This window comes from Mercenaria mercenaria, unplaced genomic scaffold (assembly GCF_021730395.1).
Source record: "Mercenaria mercenaria strain notata unplaced genomic scaffold, MADL_Memer_1 contig_3342, whole genome shotgun sequence".
Lineage (NCBI taxonomy): Eukaryota > Metazoa > Mollusca > Bivalvia > Venerida > Veneridae > Mercenaria > Mercenaria mercenaria.
The window spans coordinates 20889-39495 of NW_026461470.1; the positions used below are offsets into that span (position 1 = coordinate 20889).

The window sequence follows — 18607 nt, forward strand, 5'->3', positions numbered from 1 at the left end:
ATTTTTTTGGCTATCAGATCCAAGCAATCCAGACAGTCCACTTCAGGCATATCGGTTCAAGTCGGTGCTATTTGGAGCAACATGCTCGCCATTCATATTAAACGCCACCATTATGAAGCACCTTGAATTACATCAATGTGACGAAACAGAACGTATCAAAAAAGGGTTATACGTAGATAACATAATTACAAGCTTACCAGACGACACTACACTGTCAAAATTTTACACTAATAGCAGACGACTTTTTCAGCAAGCTGCCTTTAATTTGAGCTCTTGGAGTACAAATAACCAAGTGCTGCGTGCTAGAATCGAATCTGACGGAGTCAGTGACAAGGACAAATTCACAAAAGTGTTGGGCATGCGCTGGGATTCTACAACTGACGAAATGTTGTTTCCACAAAGATCAAAAATGCCTATGAATGACTGCCTTCTGACAAAACGGGAAATTTTGAAAGAATCGTCCTCTATATATGACCCGCTCGGATTACTAAGCCCAATTACCGTGAAAGGCAAGATACTTATGCAGTTGCTATGGAAACGAAATTTTGAGTGGGACGAATTGCTGCCAGATGACAACATCAGAGAGTGGTGCAAGATAAGAGGGGACATAGCGAAAGCAACCGAAACGAAGTTTTGCAGACGATACTTCCCCAATGCCTCTCCCACAGATGTTGAACTTCATGTCTTTAGCGACGCAAGTACAAAAGCATACGGCGCATGTGCATATCTTGTTTCCGGTAACCAGAGCACACTCATTATGGCAAAGAATAGAGTAACCCCGGTAAAGCAGCTTACAATACCGAAACTTGAACTATGTGCAGCACTTATAGGATCTAGACTTGCTCAGCATATTACATCGACCATTGACTGTACAAAAGTATATCTATGGAGCGACAGCCAGATTGTGTTGAAATGAATATCTTCCTCAAAATCACAACCAGTGTTTATATCCAATCGTGTCAGAGAAATACGGGAGTTAACAGATGGTTTTCAGTGGCAGTATTGCCCAACAGATTCAAACCCTGCAGACTTTCTGTCGAGAGGAGTTACTTACGATAATTTTCGCGACAACAGATTGTGGATGAATGGTCCTATCTGGTTGAAAGATGATACGTCATTTCCACAGGGTGATTGCAAACTCATTGTATATGATAGTTGTGAAAATGAAAGTGAAAGCAGTAACAGTGAAGCAGCAGTACTAACATCCACACAGAGTAAACTACCCAATCCAAGTGTTCTAGAGATTATAGACATTCAGAGATTTAGCTCGTATCGGAAACTGTTACGTGTTACAGCATACGTTATCCGGTTTGTTAACAACTGCCGAAATGTGAAGAAGTCACGCGGACCTCTAGAATCGCACGAGATCAACACAACAGCCAGACAGTTAATAAAGCACGTACAGGATATTCATTTCCACGATGTGAAACAGTACCTTTCCCAGAAAGAAAAACGGTGTACCACCATACCAAATCTAGTGAGACAGCTCGATCTATTTCTGGATGAAGACAATTTGATTCGTTGTGGCGGTAGAATTTCCAATGCTCCACTATTAGACAGCACAAAATTCCCGTACCTACTTCCATCAAGAAATAACTTTACAGATCTGATTGTAATGGACGCACACATTACACAGTTACATTCGGCACAGAGAGCACGGTCACCTTCATTCGTCAAAAGTTTTGGATTCCAAGCATTCGTCAACATGTTCGGAAAATTATTCGCTCGTGTGTCACGTGCCGCAAGGTTACAAGTAGACCATACCGGGTACCAGATCCCCCACCGTTACCTAACGACAGAGTGAAACATGCGCCACCTTTTACAGTCACAGGAATAGACTTCACCGGAGCGTTAACTGTGAAGGTATCAGACGGAAATCTACAAAAGGCTTACATTTGTCTGTTCACGTGTGCCAATACACGGGCTATTCATTTAGAAATTGTACCAAACATGACAGTAGACTCTTTTATTTTGGCTCTACGACGTTTCTTTAGCAGGAGAGCAATACCAAAAATCATTATGTCGGACAATGCCCTGACGTACATATCCACTGCCAAACTACTGAAGACAGAGATCCTTGGGACATACGGTATTACATGGAAGTTTATCCCACAACATGCCCCATGGTACGGAGGCTAGTGGGAGAGGCTCATTGGCGTTACTAAGACATCCATTAAGAAAGTACTCGGGAAATCACTGGTGAGTTTGGAAGTTCTGCAAACTATTGTTACAGAAGTAGAATGTATCGTCAATGACCGCCCACTCACGCACATTTCTACAGACCCCACTGATGAGGAACCTCTTACCCCTTCCCATCTGCTGTATGGGCGCAGAATTACCTCCCCTGTTTACCCAGACGATCGAGAAGCCACAGCAGACGACATTTCCCACAATTCTGCAGACAAACTTTACAGGTTTAAGTCTGCAACGATTGAACACTTTTGGTCGAGATGGAAGCATGAATATCTCACATCTTTGCGACAGTTTCATAAGATGTCTGGCAATCATGGCGATACTCTTACGGTTGGAGACGTAGTGCAAATACATGACAATAACCTTCCGAGAAATCGCTGGTCCCTTGGCGTCATAGAGGACGTTGTCACTGGTAGAGATGGTCTTATCCGAGCAGCCCGTATCAGATCCAGACGAGGTGTTACCATGCGACCCATTGCCAAGCTGTATCCACTCGAGTTGAAATAACTTTATACACGTGATTCGTTTCACGTGCCATGACATGTGATTATATGGACACTTAAATTACTCAGCGATGTACATATACTACTTATTCAATGACATTTCCAGTGATTGCAGTGAAATAATGTTAGTAACTTCATTTATTCAAACGGATGTAATTATCTAGCAAAACTGTGATTTATTACAAAATTGACTACTAAATTTAATCGTACTAGACTTTCAAATTTTATATGATACACTATTATTATTGAGACTGCTTTAAAGTAGATTTACTATGTAATTACTTTATTCATGTATTTAGTCTGAATTTAAGCTTTGCGGGCCCCGAGTGTCACGTTAAGTAACCTGTATATTTAATGACCCGCCATTCTTGGCGTCACATTTAAGTAACGCGATCTTTTGTTGTTTTGTTATGACGTCCTGTACGTCACTTGTTGTTCTTCCGGTCTATGAAGTTAACAGTCAACGTAAAACGGACAACACTTTTGTCTTCATTTAATGTCTCCACGACATCCCAAGTGGTTAATTAAATCATGTTATCAAAAACTAAGAGATATTTTCATACAAACATGGTATGCGGAAATAGAAAGAACATCAAATACAAATATGTATAAGCTCTATAAAACTGTATATAAACGAAGCACGTATATCAATACTTTACCTACATATTTATGTAAAAGAATGATGTCATTTTTAACAAGAAACCATCGTTTACCAATAGAAGTTGGAAGATGGAGAGGAACAACTTCAAACGAAAGAAAATGTTTATTCTGTAATAATATTGGTGATGAATTCCATTATGTATTAGTATGTTCACACCTTAATGATATAAGAAAGAAATATATAGACAAGAAGTATTACCAACGACCAAATATCATAAAAAATTGGAGCATTACTATCTAATGATAACTATAAAGATCTTAAGAACTTAAGTTTATTTATGAATAAGATAATGAAAACTATAAATGTTTAAGGCAAACTGTATAATTGTTATATATTGTGAAATAGTACCCTATTGTTTGATACGTGTATGCTGAAATACTATTTCATTGTCTGATACATTTACGCTGAAATAGAATTATTTCATTGTTTTGTTAGTACATTGTACTGTAATGGTAAATTTGTTATTGCTAAAAACTATTTGTCTAGATGTATCTTTTATATCAATGTCCTTGGTTACATGAATCATTGTAATGGTAAATTTGTTATGTACTGAAAAGTATTTGTATATATGTATCTTTTGAATGAATGTTCTTGGTTACATGAATCATAATCTTAGAAACCATTTAAACAGAAGATAATCTGGCATTTCCCTAATACTAGCTAGTTTTCATTAATAATCAACATGAAGGAAACCGCAAAGCCTTTGGAAAGCTGCAATAGTAAACAAATAAATTTTAATTTTATATCGCGATGGTAAATAATCTAAATTGTCTTCAGAAACAACACATACATTTATGATCCATGTAACAATTAATTATATAGTGTATAATAAATTAGGCTGCCGTTTCCTAATATATCGCTACACTAAACATACATATGTTACCGCCATTGATATTGTTTGAAATGTTTTTCTTTACTGTGATGCTTTGCTGTTCATTATGTATGAGCCCAAGTATTGAAATAAAAGTTGAAAAAAGTTGATATTTTATAGTACGACCAATATATACTCAGTTCCAAAAGAAAGTGTGCACCTTTTAAGATTAAATATTTCAAAAAATTCCCCGACGTTTATGTTTCATATTTTCATACACTAACTCTCAGGTATAACTCAAAATCTAAATTGCACACCAATTTGTTTACGAACTGATTTACATTTTGGTACCAAACATTATAAGTTTTCATTAAAATAACCAAAGTGTTATATTTTATACTTCTTTGAACTAACAGAGAAAAAATTACAGAAAACTAAGTGCACACTTTCCTTTGGAACTGAGTGTATAAATCACAAAACTTATTTACCAAACCTGTCAACCTATGGTAATATACCGACACGAATTTCCCGTGATAAAGTCAATCCATGTTGTTTATTTTAGGTAACTCTACATTATATAATCACACCCTATAAACGACTGTATTCCCCCTCTTCCTATTGCGAGTGATCAAAACAATAAACAGACACGCAAAAAGTAAGAATAGTCTTCAAATTCAGCATTTGGCTTTACGCTGTATGTGTATTTAAGTTAAACGATAGGTCTAATATAAATGTGTGTATATGGTGATATAATAGATGAAACTGACAGGTAATACATATAAAATGTTGACTGATCACACTCATTGCATGAAAATTCACTCGACTAAGTCATGAAACTGATGAATATCACGCCAAATTGATTTGTAATCCAATTATTCATGATGTATTTTTTTGTAATAAGTATGCATACTCCATTAATATATGTAAATAAAATGTTTCGTTTCTGTTGCGTTATTGAATGAAATTAATGTTTATCTAGTCGGTGAAAAAATATTTACTGTATTCCGACTTGCCAATTTTGATTTTTGATCTGAATGCGTATTTGCGAGTGATACTGTATTCCATCTTGCGAGTACAATAGGCGGTTTATGTCATTAAAAGGCGTAAAAATATGCATACAAAATTGTTTCTTTTATAATGTCATGTAATGTCGAAATCCCCGTGCGATGCTTGTACTAATCCATTGGGATTAGGGTGGAGGGTCTGTGACTCACTATCCTACTTAATTAAATAGTTAATTGAATGCTTCAGGGTCGTTTACATGCACGTATTCAGTGTTGGTGTTACACAAATATACTTTCATAAAATATGAATTAGAAACTGAATGTATACACAGGGTCCCTATTATGTCATGCAAGAAATTAACTGTCGATTCCCTATAGAAATCACACGAAGAAATGTTACCTTACGATTTCTAAATATCGATGAGATGAGAAAGAAGGGGACTGTAGGCTGACCCCCGTCTGTCTGTCCGTCTGCAACAAAATAATCCTTTGATTTGAAAAAGAAAATATTTCAGCGAATGGACGTGTAAACAGAAAAAGATATTACGAAAACATTGTCGGAAAAGTCGAATAAGTCCTTATTAGTAATTCAGAGTTTACTTCATGGTAAATCAGTTAACCAAATTCATAAGTAGTACAACTGTTTTGTCTCGAATACCCGATTCCCTCTTCCTCAATAATAACATAAACATGTTATCATTACAAATACCGTGCGCGAATAGTACAACCATTGTGTTTACTATTTGTCAAGATTTACCTCTATTTCTCATGCTAGAAATAATTTACATTTGATAGCTCGCCGGGAATCTGTCCTTGCGGATTTTGTCGTTTTCATTGCTAGCCTGCTAGGTCTTGCTCAATCCACTTCCGTTGTTTTAAAAATGGCGTGAGTTGTACCTCGTCTTTGTTTCAGTATGATCGGCAAATTCCGACATTTATATAGAAAGCTGTGTGTTATTTGGTAAGTATAAATATATGAGAAATGATTATCAAATCACAGCAGGTAGTTGTGGGTAGGCATTAGAGATATTGCCATATTTATGGCCGGTGGAGAGTTAACAGGCTTTTCCTATACTTTTATCTGGTGACCTAGTTTTTGACCTCAATGACTCATATTTAAACTTCACCTATAGATTATCAAGATTAATATTCTGACAAAGTTTCATTACGATATGTTCATTAATGTGGCCTCAAGAGTCTTAACTTGCTTTTCCTTTAATTTTGACAAAATTTTTGACCCGTCTGACCCAGATTTGAACTCGACCTGAATATCATTAAAAACAAATTTTAAAAAAAAAGGTTTCATTAATAAATGGTCACAAATGTGGCCTTCTGAGTGTTAACTAGGTTTTCCTTTGATTTGACATGGTGACCTAGTTTTTGAACCCATATGACCCAATGTCGAACTAGTCCAAGGTTTTATTAAGGGTAATATTCAGACCAAGTTACATTAAGATTGGTCCAAATTCTGATCTCTACACTGTTAACAACCTTTTCCTTTGATTTGTATGTAATCTGACACTAATAAAAGTAGTAGGTGTTGTTGTTGTTGTTGATGGACACAGGGTAAACACAAAAGCTCACTTTGAGCACTACTTGCTCAGGTGAGGTAATAAACTCTCATTTTTTTCTCTAATGGCACTTTTGCTTGTAAAATGGGGACTTATGTCATTCGCAGAATGTATTTTCAGTAAAATAAGGCAAGTTTCATGTTAATGTGCATGTGTTTATGGCAAATAAAAAGACAAAACTAAAACAGGGTTGTTTACTGTGTGACGGTGTCATGAAAGCGATCTACAAAGAATTAATGGATTCGATCTGGCGCCGTTTCACTCAAAATCACCCCATTTACTGTTCATATCTTTACACCTTATTAATTGCAGTTGCGATTATATATTGGTTTCAATGGTTTGAAATTCTAGAAAATATAGTCCTGTATGCGACATATCGTCGCATTACGGTCTTTTGATGGCGAACATTTGTGACAAGTTGTTTCAAAATCACTTAATGAACAAAGAAGTTATGTCACTGACATGAAAAACAGACTATGTTTCACATTATTCACTTTAAGAAGAAAAAAGGAAAATAATAAGATAGACATTAACTACATATGGCCGATGTTTGTATGTAAACTTTGAGATAGGTAGGTGTAATAGCGTTGAAGTAATTGCACGACCAAATATATGAGGACACATATACAAATAGACTGAACTGACAGACCACATGATGATTGCTTTATACCACCCTCCTTCAAACATTGGTTGCGGGTTCTAAATATGAAGAAATACTAAAGGAGCATAGGAAACGCCGATATTTTGTAAAGAAGTCACTCACAAACAGGCATACAGTCTTTTTACCAAACTCGCAAGCACTTGTACAGAAATTAAGCAAGCGTGCATACAGTCAGGAAATAACACCGAATCTTCTTTCATTTATCCATGGAACAGTGGAATTTACGTGTAGGTCATTCTTCAAGCAAGAAAATAAGTACTTTTGACGCCGACAGTGTACAATTTCTGGACAAAATCAGTCATCGATCGAGTTTTTTTTGCTATAATTCTACCTGTCATCAGAAACACATTATATAGTTATAAGTTTATTGTTTTGATCACTCGCAAGAGGAAGAGGGAATACAGTCGTTTATAGAGTGTGATAATGACCTTGGTATATTTGAAATGGCCCTCCGTTAATTGAATCAGGGGGTGGACGTATTTTGCATTTTCCTGTTTTTTAGGCGAGAAAAATGCTGTTTGCAGTTCAATATGGCGTTATTTGTTTACTTTTTGACCTAACAGAGGAAACATTTTGCAGTAGTAAGTGTGTTTATGATATACAAATTTTCAAACGATAACGTCCAGTCGGTAGCCATTTAATTTATCTTCACTCAGCTTTCGGTATTATATGTTTATCGTTGTTTGTTAAAAAATATCGAAGGTACAGTGCCAGTTTATAGTGACGAAAAAATTGTAGCCGTGCGTGAAAATGTAATTTCTGTACAAAACGTACACTTACGGGATGTTAATTGATTTGCACATATACATAAATTTATACAGTAATTTAAGAGTTTTAACTTCTAAAATATCCCATTGCAAAAATAATTTGGTACAAGCAACATTTCGTTGTTTGATGTTATATACACGACGATTTTGTTGTTTGATTCTTCTACCGAGATGCCCTCTTGAACTTTTCAATCCAATATAAAGATTGGCAACTAGAAATATTTAAAAGTGAACATATATATACCAGAAATAATTTTATTAATCACTTCTTTCTTAATAATTATCTTTCTTTTTTTTGGTAATGAATATGCATGAGTCCAAGATGGCGGCGCCCTACTGGAAATCAGATGTCTTTGATGATACCCTTGTATCCATTTCCTTGACATGCTCAGTCAATTGAGACATGTTCACCATAACTGTTCCTTCCCTTGAGAAGGGACAATAAACTACGACAAAAGATTTATAAAATGGGATGATACAAAAAGTTACCAATATCAGCAACTTTTAGCAACAAAAATAGATAATGTTAAAAATCTTCATGATAAAAGACAAATAGTTTTCAGTTTGGTAACACCTACATACAAGAAAATATATATGTAAATTTCTAATGTATTTATTGTTGCTATATATTTAGACACACTGATGAGCCATTCACGGCGAAACTAGTTTGTGACTTTTCTATCAAAATTTAAGAAAATCTTAGCGAGCGTGTGAAAAAACTAGAAATAGATTTGTTAAAAATAGAAACAATGATGAATAGCGCAGACAGTATGTGACTATAAAAACAATATAATAAAACAAAAGAAAAAAAATATTAAGAAAGAAGTGATCTTAATAAACGTATTAAATCAAAAATCGAAAATATTTGAATAAAAATTAGACGTAAATATGCAAAGAATTTTATACAAGCTAAACGCTTTATATGAATATTTTAAATTATTGTGCTACACGGGATTTTGACGAACATCTGATTGATAAAAACGGATCTCTCTGGGACACCGCAGTATAGTTATGAGCTAAAAGTGCAGACACGCCTCGATGATCTATATATAATACGCAGGTGCTCGCTGTGTTAATCACTTAACATACGGATGAAACACTCTTACGCTAGAATTATGTCACGTTAACGTACGATGACGTCAATGGTTTAAAGAGCGCTACTATATTTTATCTAGTGTTTTATATTAAAGGCATATCAGCATCGAAATAGTTCATGCCAAAGCCGTATTTTAACACTATTTTTACACTCGGTGGACCCTCGTGAAATTATTACGCCAGACGTACGCCCATCGTGCATAAATACACTCATTTGCTATAAATTATTTCTTAAATCAGATCGAGTCATGTTAGAATGTGTGGTCCCTTTAAAGATTTCATCTTTTGACATCAAAGTTGTTCATTAGGATAGTCTAACAAATTTGACGCGATCTTAGGGTATTTGGAGGGTTCTTTTTTGTACAGACAATAGATCCACATTTCCAGTCAGGGATATAATATTATGTGTCATTTATTTGGTATGAAACAAGCGCATATGTATTTATAGCCAAACATTTTTATTTTAACATAGAAGAAGCATTTATAAAGATGTTCTGTTCAGTAGGACATGTGACCTTTTCAGAGAAAACATTAAGTATGTATATAGAAAGCAAAACCACAGATATTCGATAATACTTGTAGCTGAAAAAATATAACATTTTTGAAATGATAAAATTTTCTACATTGTAGATTTTATTAAAACTTCTTATCAACGTTTGGAATTTAAAATGATATATAAATTGGAATATATGGCCAACTTAAATGTATATTTCTATGTGATTTTTTTTAAATGTTATGAAATATACGACTAAATTCATGTCAGATTTTAAAACATAATTGGACTCATTTCATTTGTCAACATCTTAACATTTACACTGTTACATAGAAAGTGACAATTACAATTATTATACACATGAACACCAATAATTCATACATAGATTTTTGATCATATATTACGGGTCTAGGCTATATTTTATGTTATTCAGAACAAGGAAGTTACTTTATAACTTTCGGTAATAAAATTGTGCAGAACAAGGTTATGTAGAACAGTGCTTAAAATTGTTCATTTGCATATACCCATACCTTTTAACTGAATTAAAGGCACTTATTTATATAAAAAAATGCAATTTTACAACGGTACCCAGGCATTGTCTTGTAATTGAAAATGTGTCTAAAACTTATAATTGATTAGCAATGGATTTAAATAGCTAGGACTACGTCAATAAAAATGAATAAAACAACAACCAAATAAATAATGAATAGAATGAAATTTAATACATGTTTATTTTAAAATCACGTTCACATTCTTTTCGGTCACTTTTTGAAAAGGCCGAGAAGGTCAATAAAACGGGAACATTAAAACAATTAGTCATATTTCAAATGTGTTTTCACTAAAAAAGTAATCACATAAGATATACAAATATATATACACGCTTTTACCAATTTTTGCCATGATGTTTTTTTTTAACTTTCCTTATATGGAACTTCTCTGGTCAAATAATGCTCCACGGAATTTTATTAAAGACTTGTAAATGGCATATTGTCATGCAACATTTGTCACAACCTGAATTTGCTGCTTTTAGCTCCCGCTAGTTGTCACAGGGTATTTGTTCATTTCAAGGACAAATTACCACAGACTCCATCTGTAGTAAATGCCATACAAACATACGTATATAAAGAGGCAGACACAAAGACAGATACATAGACTGGCAGACAAACGACATACAAAACGACACCCAATGTATAGATAAAATATAGAGAGAGCATTTTAAGACACTGGCCTTATTCTCAACTGATCACGAAACTCAAGCCTACGTGCTATTTACATTTTTTTTGGAAATAAAACTCATAAATAATTATTGCGATTTGCGTGGTTATTTTATTTCTACCAGTAGTGTGAAAATGTAAAAGAAAAAAGGGCCAAAATGGCCAAGGAAGGGTCGAAATGGCCAAGGAACACCGTAAGTTGGGGTTGAAACGTATCGGGGTGGAATTTACAGTCGCTAGAAATGTCTTTCAAGCGTTTGCGCAAGTCAAACCGGAAGACGAAATTACAATATAAAAATATCGCGTTTTCGCGTTTTCGCCTTTGTGCGAAAACGCGATACTTTCACACGAAAACACGAAGCAAAAATATCGCGTTTTCGCGCTATCAATATCGTGTTTTCGCGTTTTCGCCCTACTTACCACGAAGGCGAAAACACGAAAAGACGATGGCAAATCGAGGGCGAAAACGCGAAAATACGATATTAAGAGCGCGAAAACGCGATATTTTTGTTTCGTGTTTTCGCTTTATAGCTTCGTGTTTTCGTGTGAAAGTATCGCGTTTTCGCGTAAAAATATCGCGTTTTCGCGATTTCGCCCCTAGGACGACAACGCGAAACTGCGATGGCCCCAACGGAACACCGTATTTTTCTATGTTGTTCGGAAGTTCGTTGTTGTGTGATTATCTTTGGTACATGAGTGTCTGCGCTATTGTGGTTTGCGTTGTAGTGCGACTGTTTTTATAGAAAATGGCCTACTATGTAAATGCGTGGCTCTGGGGCTGTGGTTTTGGTGCTCTGTGCTTCCGAGAAATCTACCCTTACAATTAACGTTTTCAATATAACTTCTTCTCGGCGCTATATGACCTCTTAGTGTCAATTCGTCGTAGAACCCAACTCACTCACTCACTCACTTACTCACTCACTTTGAAACAATTATCAAAAATGTAAGATGCAACAATGATTTGAAAACGGTTTTAGACCTATGAAAATGAAAATGGTAATTAATCATATAAAATGCAATACGATTTAAACATAACTTTACATGCAAAATGTACAGCAATAAAAATAGAACAAGCGCCATGCAAAAAGCGGGTTGAGTACCCGTGGTATCATTATACACTCGTCAAACAGCTAAAGGTAATGTACTATCAGAGAATAAAGTTGTGATGTTTAATAGTACGTGTTCATTTAAAATAGAAATAACAATAATGTCTTGCTTATTTCTTATTCCTGATTCATTGATACTTCTATCAGTTAAGATCCGAAAATAAAATGACAATCTAAGTTAAGGTCTTTACACAACCACTTTTCGAACAGTTCAAATGTTTAAATGATTCAAACTTGATAATGGTCAATACAAAGCCGGTAGTAAAATGTTTTATTTCGTACATTTCATCGTCTGTTGAGTCCATTCACAGAAATCGTAATTAAAATATAAATACTATTTTCAAAAAAAATGATCAGTCTCTATATGCACTTCTGTACTTTTACGTTACACTTCTAACTGGTTGCTGGCAAGTTATGAACACATGATCTCATCGCCGTATTTGACTAGGTATCTTTGGTTTGAGCTTCTCGTTCCTACAAAATACAAATGAAATATAATTTAAACATCTCACTGGACAGTTTCAGTTGTCTTGAGTAAACAACAGATTTAAAATATTTAAGCAGAAGGACTGTAAGTGTTCTATATAAGTAATGAAAAATCATGTGAATAATTATATTTTCATTATAACAATATTATTTGAACATATATGTATGGTTTATTTTTTGAATATGTTTGGTTTACTATTTGATCGAAATACATGTATCATTCACTGAGAGAATACCAGACACAGTGTTTTTGCGAGTCTTACTGGAATATCTTTATACTTTACTTGAAAATATATACTAAGTGCTTTTATTAAAGCATAATTATTATTTTATTCAACTGTATCATGTTTGAACATTTATGAGATATTTTTATAAACAGATGATGTTATCAATACAAAAATTCAAATAAATGAACACCAAACTTGAACACGACTTATATTTGTAAATTATAATTCTCAGATTAATTACTAGTGAAATTTGAACCAACAGTTTTCTTTGTTTCAACGAAAAACTTTCAATAACTCATTCAGTTCATAACTTATACCTTAAATATATAACTAAATATATAAAGCACAGGTGATAATGACGTACCAGAAATGACAAGGGTGTCCAGAGGTTCTAGTAGTATCAAATTGTCTCCACCTGGCTCACTCTGTGTAGTAACACGCGCTGGTAAATTTTCTGCTTTGCTGAAGACAACGATAGTCTTGCCTGGAAGTTCAAAACATATTTGAAATTTAAATTGAAATTAGATATGTGTCCCCACTACTGTCTCTGTATATTTATTTTTGACTTGGTCAAGGGCCGTATTTCTGTTCCATAGGTTTTATTATTTATTTAAGTCTCATCAAAGTACACAAATCAATATTAGAGACATTATAAAACTCTATATATACATGTACCTTGCAACTCTTTAAAAGAGTTATAAAGACTACTAAAGACATAATACTATCACAGTTTTCAATAATTACAACACATTTAAAATAATAATAATAATAATAATAATAATAATTCAATCTTGTAAAGAGTATTAAAAGCCACTTTACATATATATACATTAATGTATACATGCATGCATACATACACATGTATATATACATTTAAACCCGGAATCTGAATAGCAAGAGTGGTTTAGTATGTAAAAAATATTACACAAAATGTACAGTACTACATGTTATATAAAGTGAGGCCAAAACTATATTGTTTAAAAAGGTTTAATATTACATGTTTACTAAAGGCAGAAAATGTCGCAACCAAAGAACCGAGTTTAGTCATTCATTTGACTGGAAATTATTTAGAGAGGATATTTTACTCAACTACCACTAAATACTAATCATCCCGATTTTAAAACAAGAGCTGTCACAGGAGACAGCGCGCTCGACTATTTTGATGTTGGATAGTGAAACTGGGCACATATGAGGAAACTTGAGCTGTCACTGGAGTGTTTAATGTATCTAATTGTGGATGAAGATATTGCGTCTGTGTCAAAAATGTTAAGTAATAAGAGAGGTAAAGATAAAGTGTATCAAAACACTATATTAGTATAATTCTAAGCAAAAAAGGGGCATAATTCTTAAAATATTGGTGCAAGAGTTATGCACCTTGTGTCATATGATGTGGAACAACTACTTCAAGTTTGAATCAATTGCATTTCGTAATAACTGATATACATTGTATAGTGAAAATGCATCAAAATTAACATTACATTCTAAGTAAAAGGGGGCATAATTCATTAAAAATTGGTACCAGAGTTATGCACCTTGTGTCATATGTGGGTGATAATGTGGAACAACTATTTAAAGTTTGAATCAAATCCATTTAGTAATAACTGAGATAGAGTGAAAGTGTATCAAAACTTTAACCTGAAATTCTAAGTAAAAAGGGGGATAATTCATGAAATATTGGTGCAAGAGTTATGGCCCTTGTGTCATATGATGTGAGTGATAATGTGGAACAACTACTTTCAGTTTGAATCAAATCCATTTAGGAACAACTGAGATAGAGTGATAGTGCATCAAAACTTTAACCTGAAATTCTAAATAAAAAGGGGGAGATAATTTATGAAATATTGGTGTGAGAGTTATAGTCTTTGTGACATATGATGTGGGTGATGATGCGGAATAACTATTTTAAGTTTAAAGCAAATCCATCAAATAATTACATAGATAAGGAATAAAAATAGAAAGTGTAAAAAAAAAACAACTTTAATCAAGGTGGGGAAGCGGAAAGACGCCGAGGCCGGGGTGAATAGGATATCTCTCCATATACTTCGTATAGTCGAGCTAAAAATAAACCATATGTGTGAAATTATAACAGGTACAGTGAAAACTCAATAATTTCTTTGTATTGACAGACCATATTGTCCAATACTACAATAATGAAATAGGTGATACCGGTGAAAGTTATCTTACCATTATATTTATATACAATACTTACAAAAAGAATTGGAAAATAATTTTCTCTTATACTGCAATCACCATTATTGGAAGATAATATGACAGGATAAAATCAAACAAGTGAATGAAGTATTGCCATGCAATATAAAGTCCCCTACTGGAAGGCACCTAATTTTCTCTACTGCAGTATAGCATAATGAACTGATATCTGTCAATGATGTATAAACAATATTGTACTATATATACAGTATGCTATAAACAAAGACTTGGATTAAAATTTGTATATATAAAACCCTATAGTTAAATGAAGTCTGTAATATATTTATATAAAAGGTAATGTTATTTAAAGTAAAAAAAAATCCATATAAGTCCACACAAAACTCTTCACCAGGAAGAGATAGGTCAAAATACACCTAAAAATTGGATGTAACATGCATGTTGTACCACAGAAAACTGGTCTCGATTTTTCCCTACGGCCTGTAATAAGTAAGTTACAATATAAGCTATTTATAGTAAAACAAAGGGAAATAACTCTACAAAACAAGAATGTCTCATGGTGATAAACATTTGTGCCAAGTTACATCAAAATCCCTCCATGCATAAATAAGAAATGCTCTGGACAACAAGGGGGGGGGGGGGGGGGGTATTCGATCTACTCCTTACCACCGAAATAAAATGGCGGCCAAAACTGAAAATGTGAGTTTTTCTTACTTTTTATCTTTTTCAAAGATTTCTAGACCATGACACATGGCTATCAACCTGCTCCACTGTTTTTTCTATCTATCGGTACCTTTAACTTTAGAAACAGTGCTGTTATTTGTCTGGAATGTTGGTCATGGGATTTGAATCGATAGAAAATCCTCCTGAAAACACGGGATAAGGAATAGTGCGATTAGCAAAAATGGTCTTTTTTCCCTAATTATTCAAATAGTTGTGAGCTATTTTTTCTGATAAGAAGTAAAATTTCATATATTTCCATCATAGTTAGTCTGGAGCCGATTAAAAGTCGTAATTTTAAATAACACAGTTTTTTGTCTGATGGTAAGGAACAGTGTACGAAAATAAGAGGATAAGGTGCAGTTCACTTCTTCAAGCGACTTTTTTCTTCGCTCTTTTCAGAGTCAATCAAGCAAAATTCTGTTAAAATAGTATTTTGGTGATCATTTATAACCATCTTTTGCTCAATGTAGGAAGATTTAAAAGGTATCCACCTGTCTATCAGACACGTGATGTACTGAAAGCCTAAAGTTTAGCAAGTACTTAATATAGTATACCTCGCCAACATTTAAGTACCTATAAATTTCATTTTGGTATAGCGCCCAAAGTCGTTAATAACAAGCAATTGCCTTATAAAAATTTTGAAAAAATTAAACCTACTTAAAATACAATGTGTTCTACTAAAGATAGTGAAAAATCAGCAACACCACTTAACTTGTTTAGGCGTTATGCATTGTTGAAACATACCGCTCTTCTTTGTAATTTTGCTTTAAGATACATACGTTATGCGACATTTAGGCGCACTAATTCACGATTTTATGGATATATACAGACAAGAAATTATTCGTGATTGAAGCTTTAACTATGTATACCACTTTTCATAATTATGGTTAACTGTTACATTATAAGTTAACGTTGGCTTAGAGTTATTAAGGGAAATATACCTCGGAAGTTTCGCTAGTAGATTATTGAACGACCATTTAACTGTTACAATACATATTTAAAAACATTGACAAAAGGCAAATCGCAAACATAATTAGCTCATAAAATCATATATATACTCTTATGATGCCATTAACGTATACATTTGGAAGAGCAATTTGAATATTTTATGTGTCCTGCTTGTATCTTAAGCTGCACTATCAAAGTAACGTATCATTACACTGAATTACATGGGTATGAGAAAAAATACATTCAAGTAAGGCTTAATATGTGGCAAATATGATTGTTATTTACCAACATTATGCATCTTATACCACGAATTTAAGTTCATTTAATTGTCAAGCTTTTCTTGTAAACATTTATTTCAATCAATTATAACATGTATTAAACTTGTCAAAACATAAAACATGCAACTTTACAATAATACTTTTAAACAACAAATATTGTGGTTATTCCTTTGTAGTAAAACCGTTGACATATAATCAGCATAATCTTATGCAGAATATGACTGTACAATCTTGGTAACCATCTGATCAGAAATATGCTGATGGTAACGTATGTATCCCAAATTAAGAATAACGAATCAATTCATTTTCGGGCACCAAAATTCGTGTTGAAGATTGCCATCAAACTGAAGCCGACCATTGTAAATCAAAAGCACAAATACTTAATTATTCATATTAATTATTTCTTACGATTGTCAAATTAATTATTCGTAATTTCAAAGGCGGCGCTGATAATCTCGTTCTACTGTATATATGTAAGGTGTCAGCCCTTATAACAAGTGCTTTTGCCATTGAATCCATGAATCACACAACATTAAACTGTATATAAGAAGAATAAGTGCATATTCAAATATTAAAAATTAAATGTAATCAAAAGTCACCATGTCAGAACTTTTCTAAAGAATGAAGAAAAGATCATTTTATTTGAGTACAACCACATTCATGAACCAAGCATCAACACAAACTGGCAATTCTACATATGAAATCATTCAGAATTAACAGTTCTATTAAGTCTGTCTTTACTGTAAAGACTTTTTCAAATATATTTACAATCTTGTAAAAAATATTTCAAGCCATATCACGGTTGGAACAAAATTTTATGCCCTTTTACTGCAGGACTTTTACCCTAACAGTAACCCTAAGTCAGCAGTGAGTTATTATTACTGATATACGCACACATACACCAAAAACCTATGTAATCTATGTATTGATACATACGTTTCCGATCACTGTGCTATGGGTACCACGGGTATGCCTTTTCCATTCATTTTGTATTCAAAAAAAAATGTCAAACATCTATCTTTATAATAAAAATGCCATGACATACGACCAATTCTGTAAACAAAACCTTTTTAACAAGAAATTAATATTAAAGCATATATTATCAGATTTTAAAAATAGAATTTGCATGGCGTTTTGAACAAAAATAGTGATAAAATCAAAACTTTTCAGCAAATTAAAACGCCCTAGCGTTTTATCTTGGAACCTTGACTTCAAATAATAAAAGAAGCCTCATGTTGTATAAAATGGTTTGTCAGTAAGATATCAAGTATATAAAAATACATACGTCACCATACGTAACGTATATACAGGTATCAATATATATCAATAGTGTTTACTGTATTTATGGCGTACTCAATATGTATAACAACATAAATTTAACTGAAAAAAAAATATAATCACAAATAGTTTTTACTTTAAGGAATATTAAATTAGCTTCCTATTTAAACCGAACATTATCAGCGGAGCCCGTTGAATATTTTCAGAAAAAGAAAACACGTCTTCAAGGTCAAATGTGCGACTTTACATGTGTGAAATCTGCATCTTATGACGTAGACGATACAAACTGACGTCACTGTCAATTAAAACTGAGTGGCACTTTCTTGTTTATGCTATTTTAAATAAGACTGGTAACGCCTGTATCGATCATGTATCATTTTGCCATTTCTTATGCCATTTAAATTAAGATGGACCTCTGTTTC

At 33.5% G+C, this 18607-nt stretch overlaps 1 protein-coding gene and 1 long non-coding RNA gene across 2 annotated transcripts in view; one reads left to right on the plus strand and one right to left on the minus strand.

Annotated features, from left to right (window-relative positions):
* The first annotated feature begins 1950 nt into the window (after positions 1-1950).
* LOC128552977 (uncharacterized) lies at positions 1951-2700 on the plus strand. The gene is made up of 2 exons (XM_053534074.1): positions 1951-2089; positions 2234-2700. Exons 1-2 carry the CDS (start codon positions 1951-1953, stop codon positions 2698-2700), a joined length of 606 nt encoding a protein of 201 aa, XP_053390049.1.
* Positions 2701-12128: 9428 nt separating this feature from the next.
* The window catches only part of LOC128552976 (uncharacterized), a 38361-nt gene continuing 31882 nt past the window's right edge, over positions 12129-18607 (minus strand). Inside the window, exons 3-4 of the long non-coding RNA XR_008369216.1 lie at positions 13157-13276; positions 12129-12553 (exon numbers count right to left, since the gene is read on the minus strand). This is a non-coding gene — a long non-coding RNA (uncharacterized LOC128552976). The remainder of the gene's footprint in view (positions 12554-13156; positions 13277-18607) is intronic.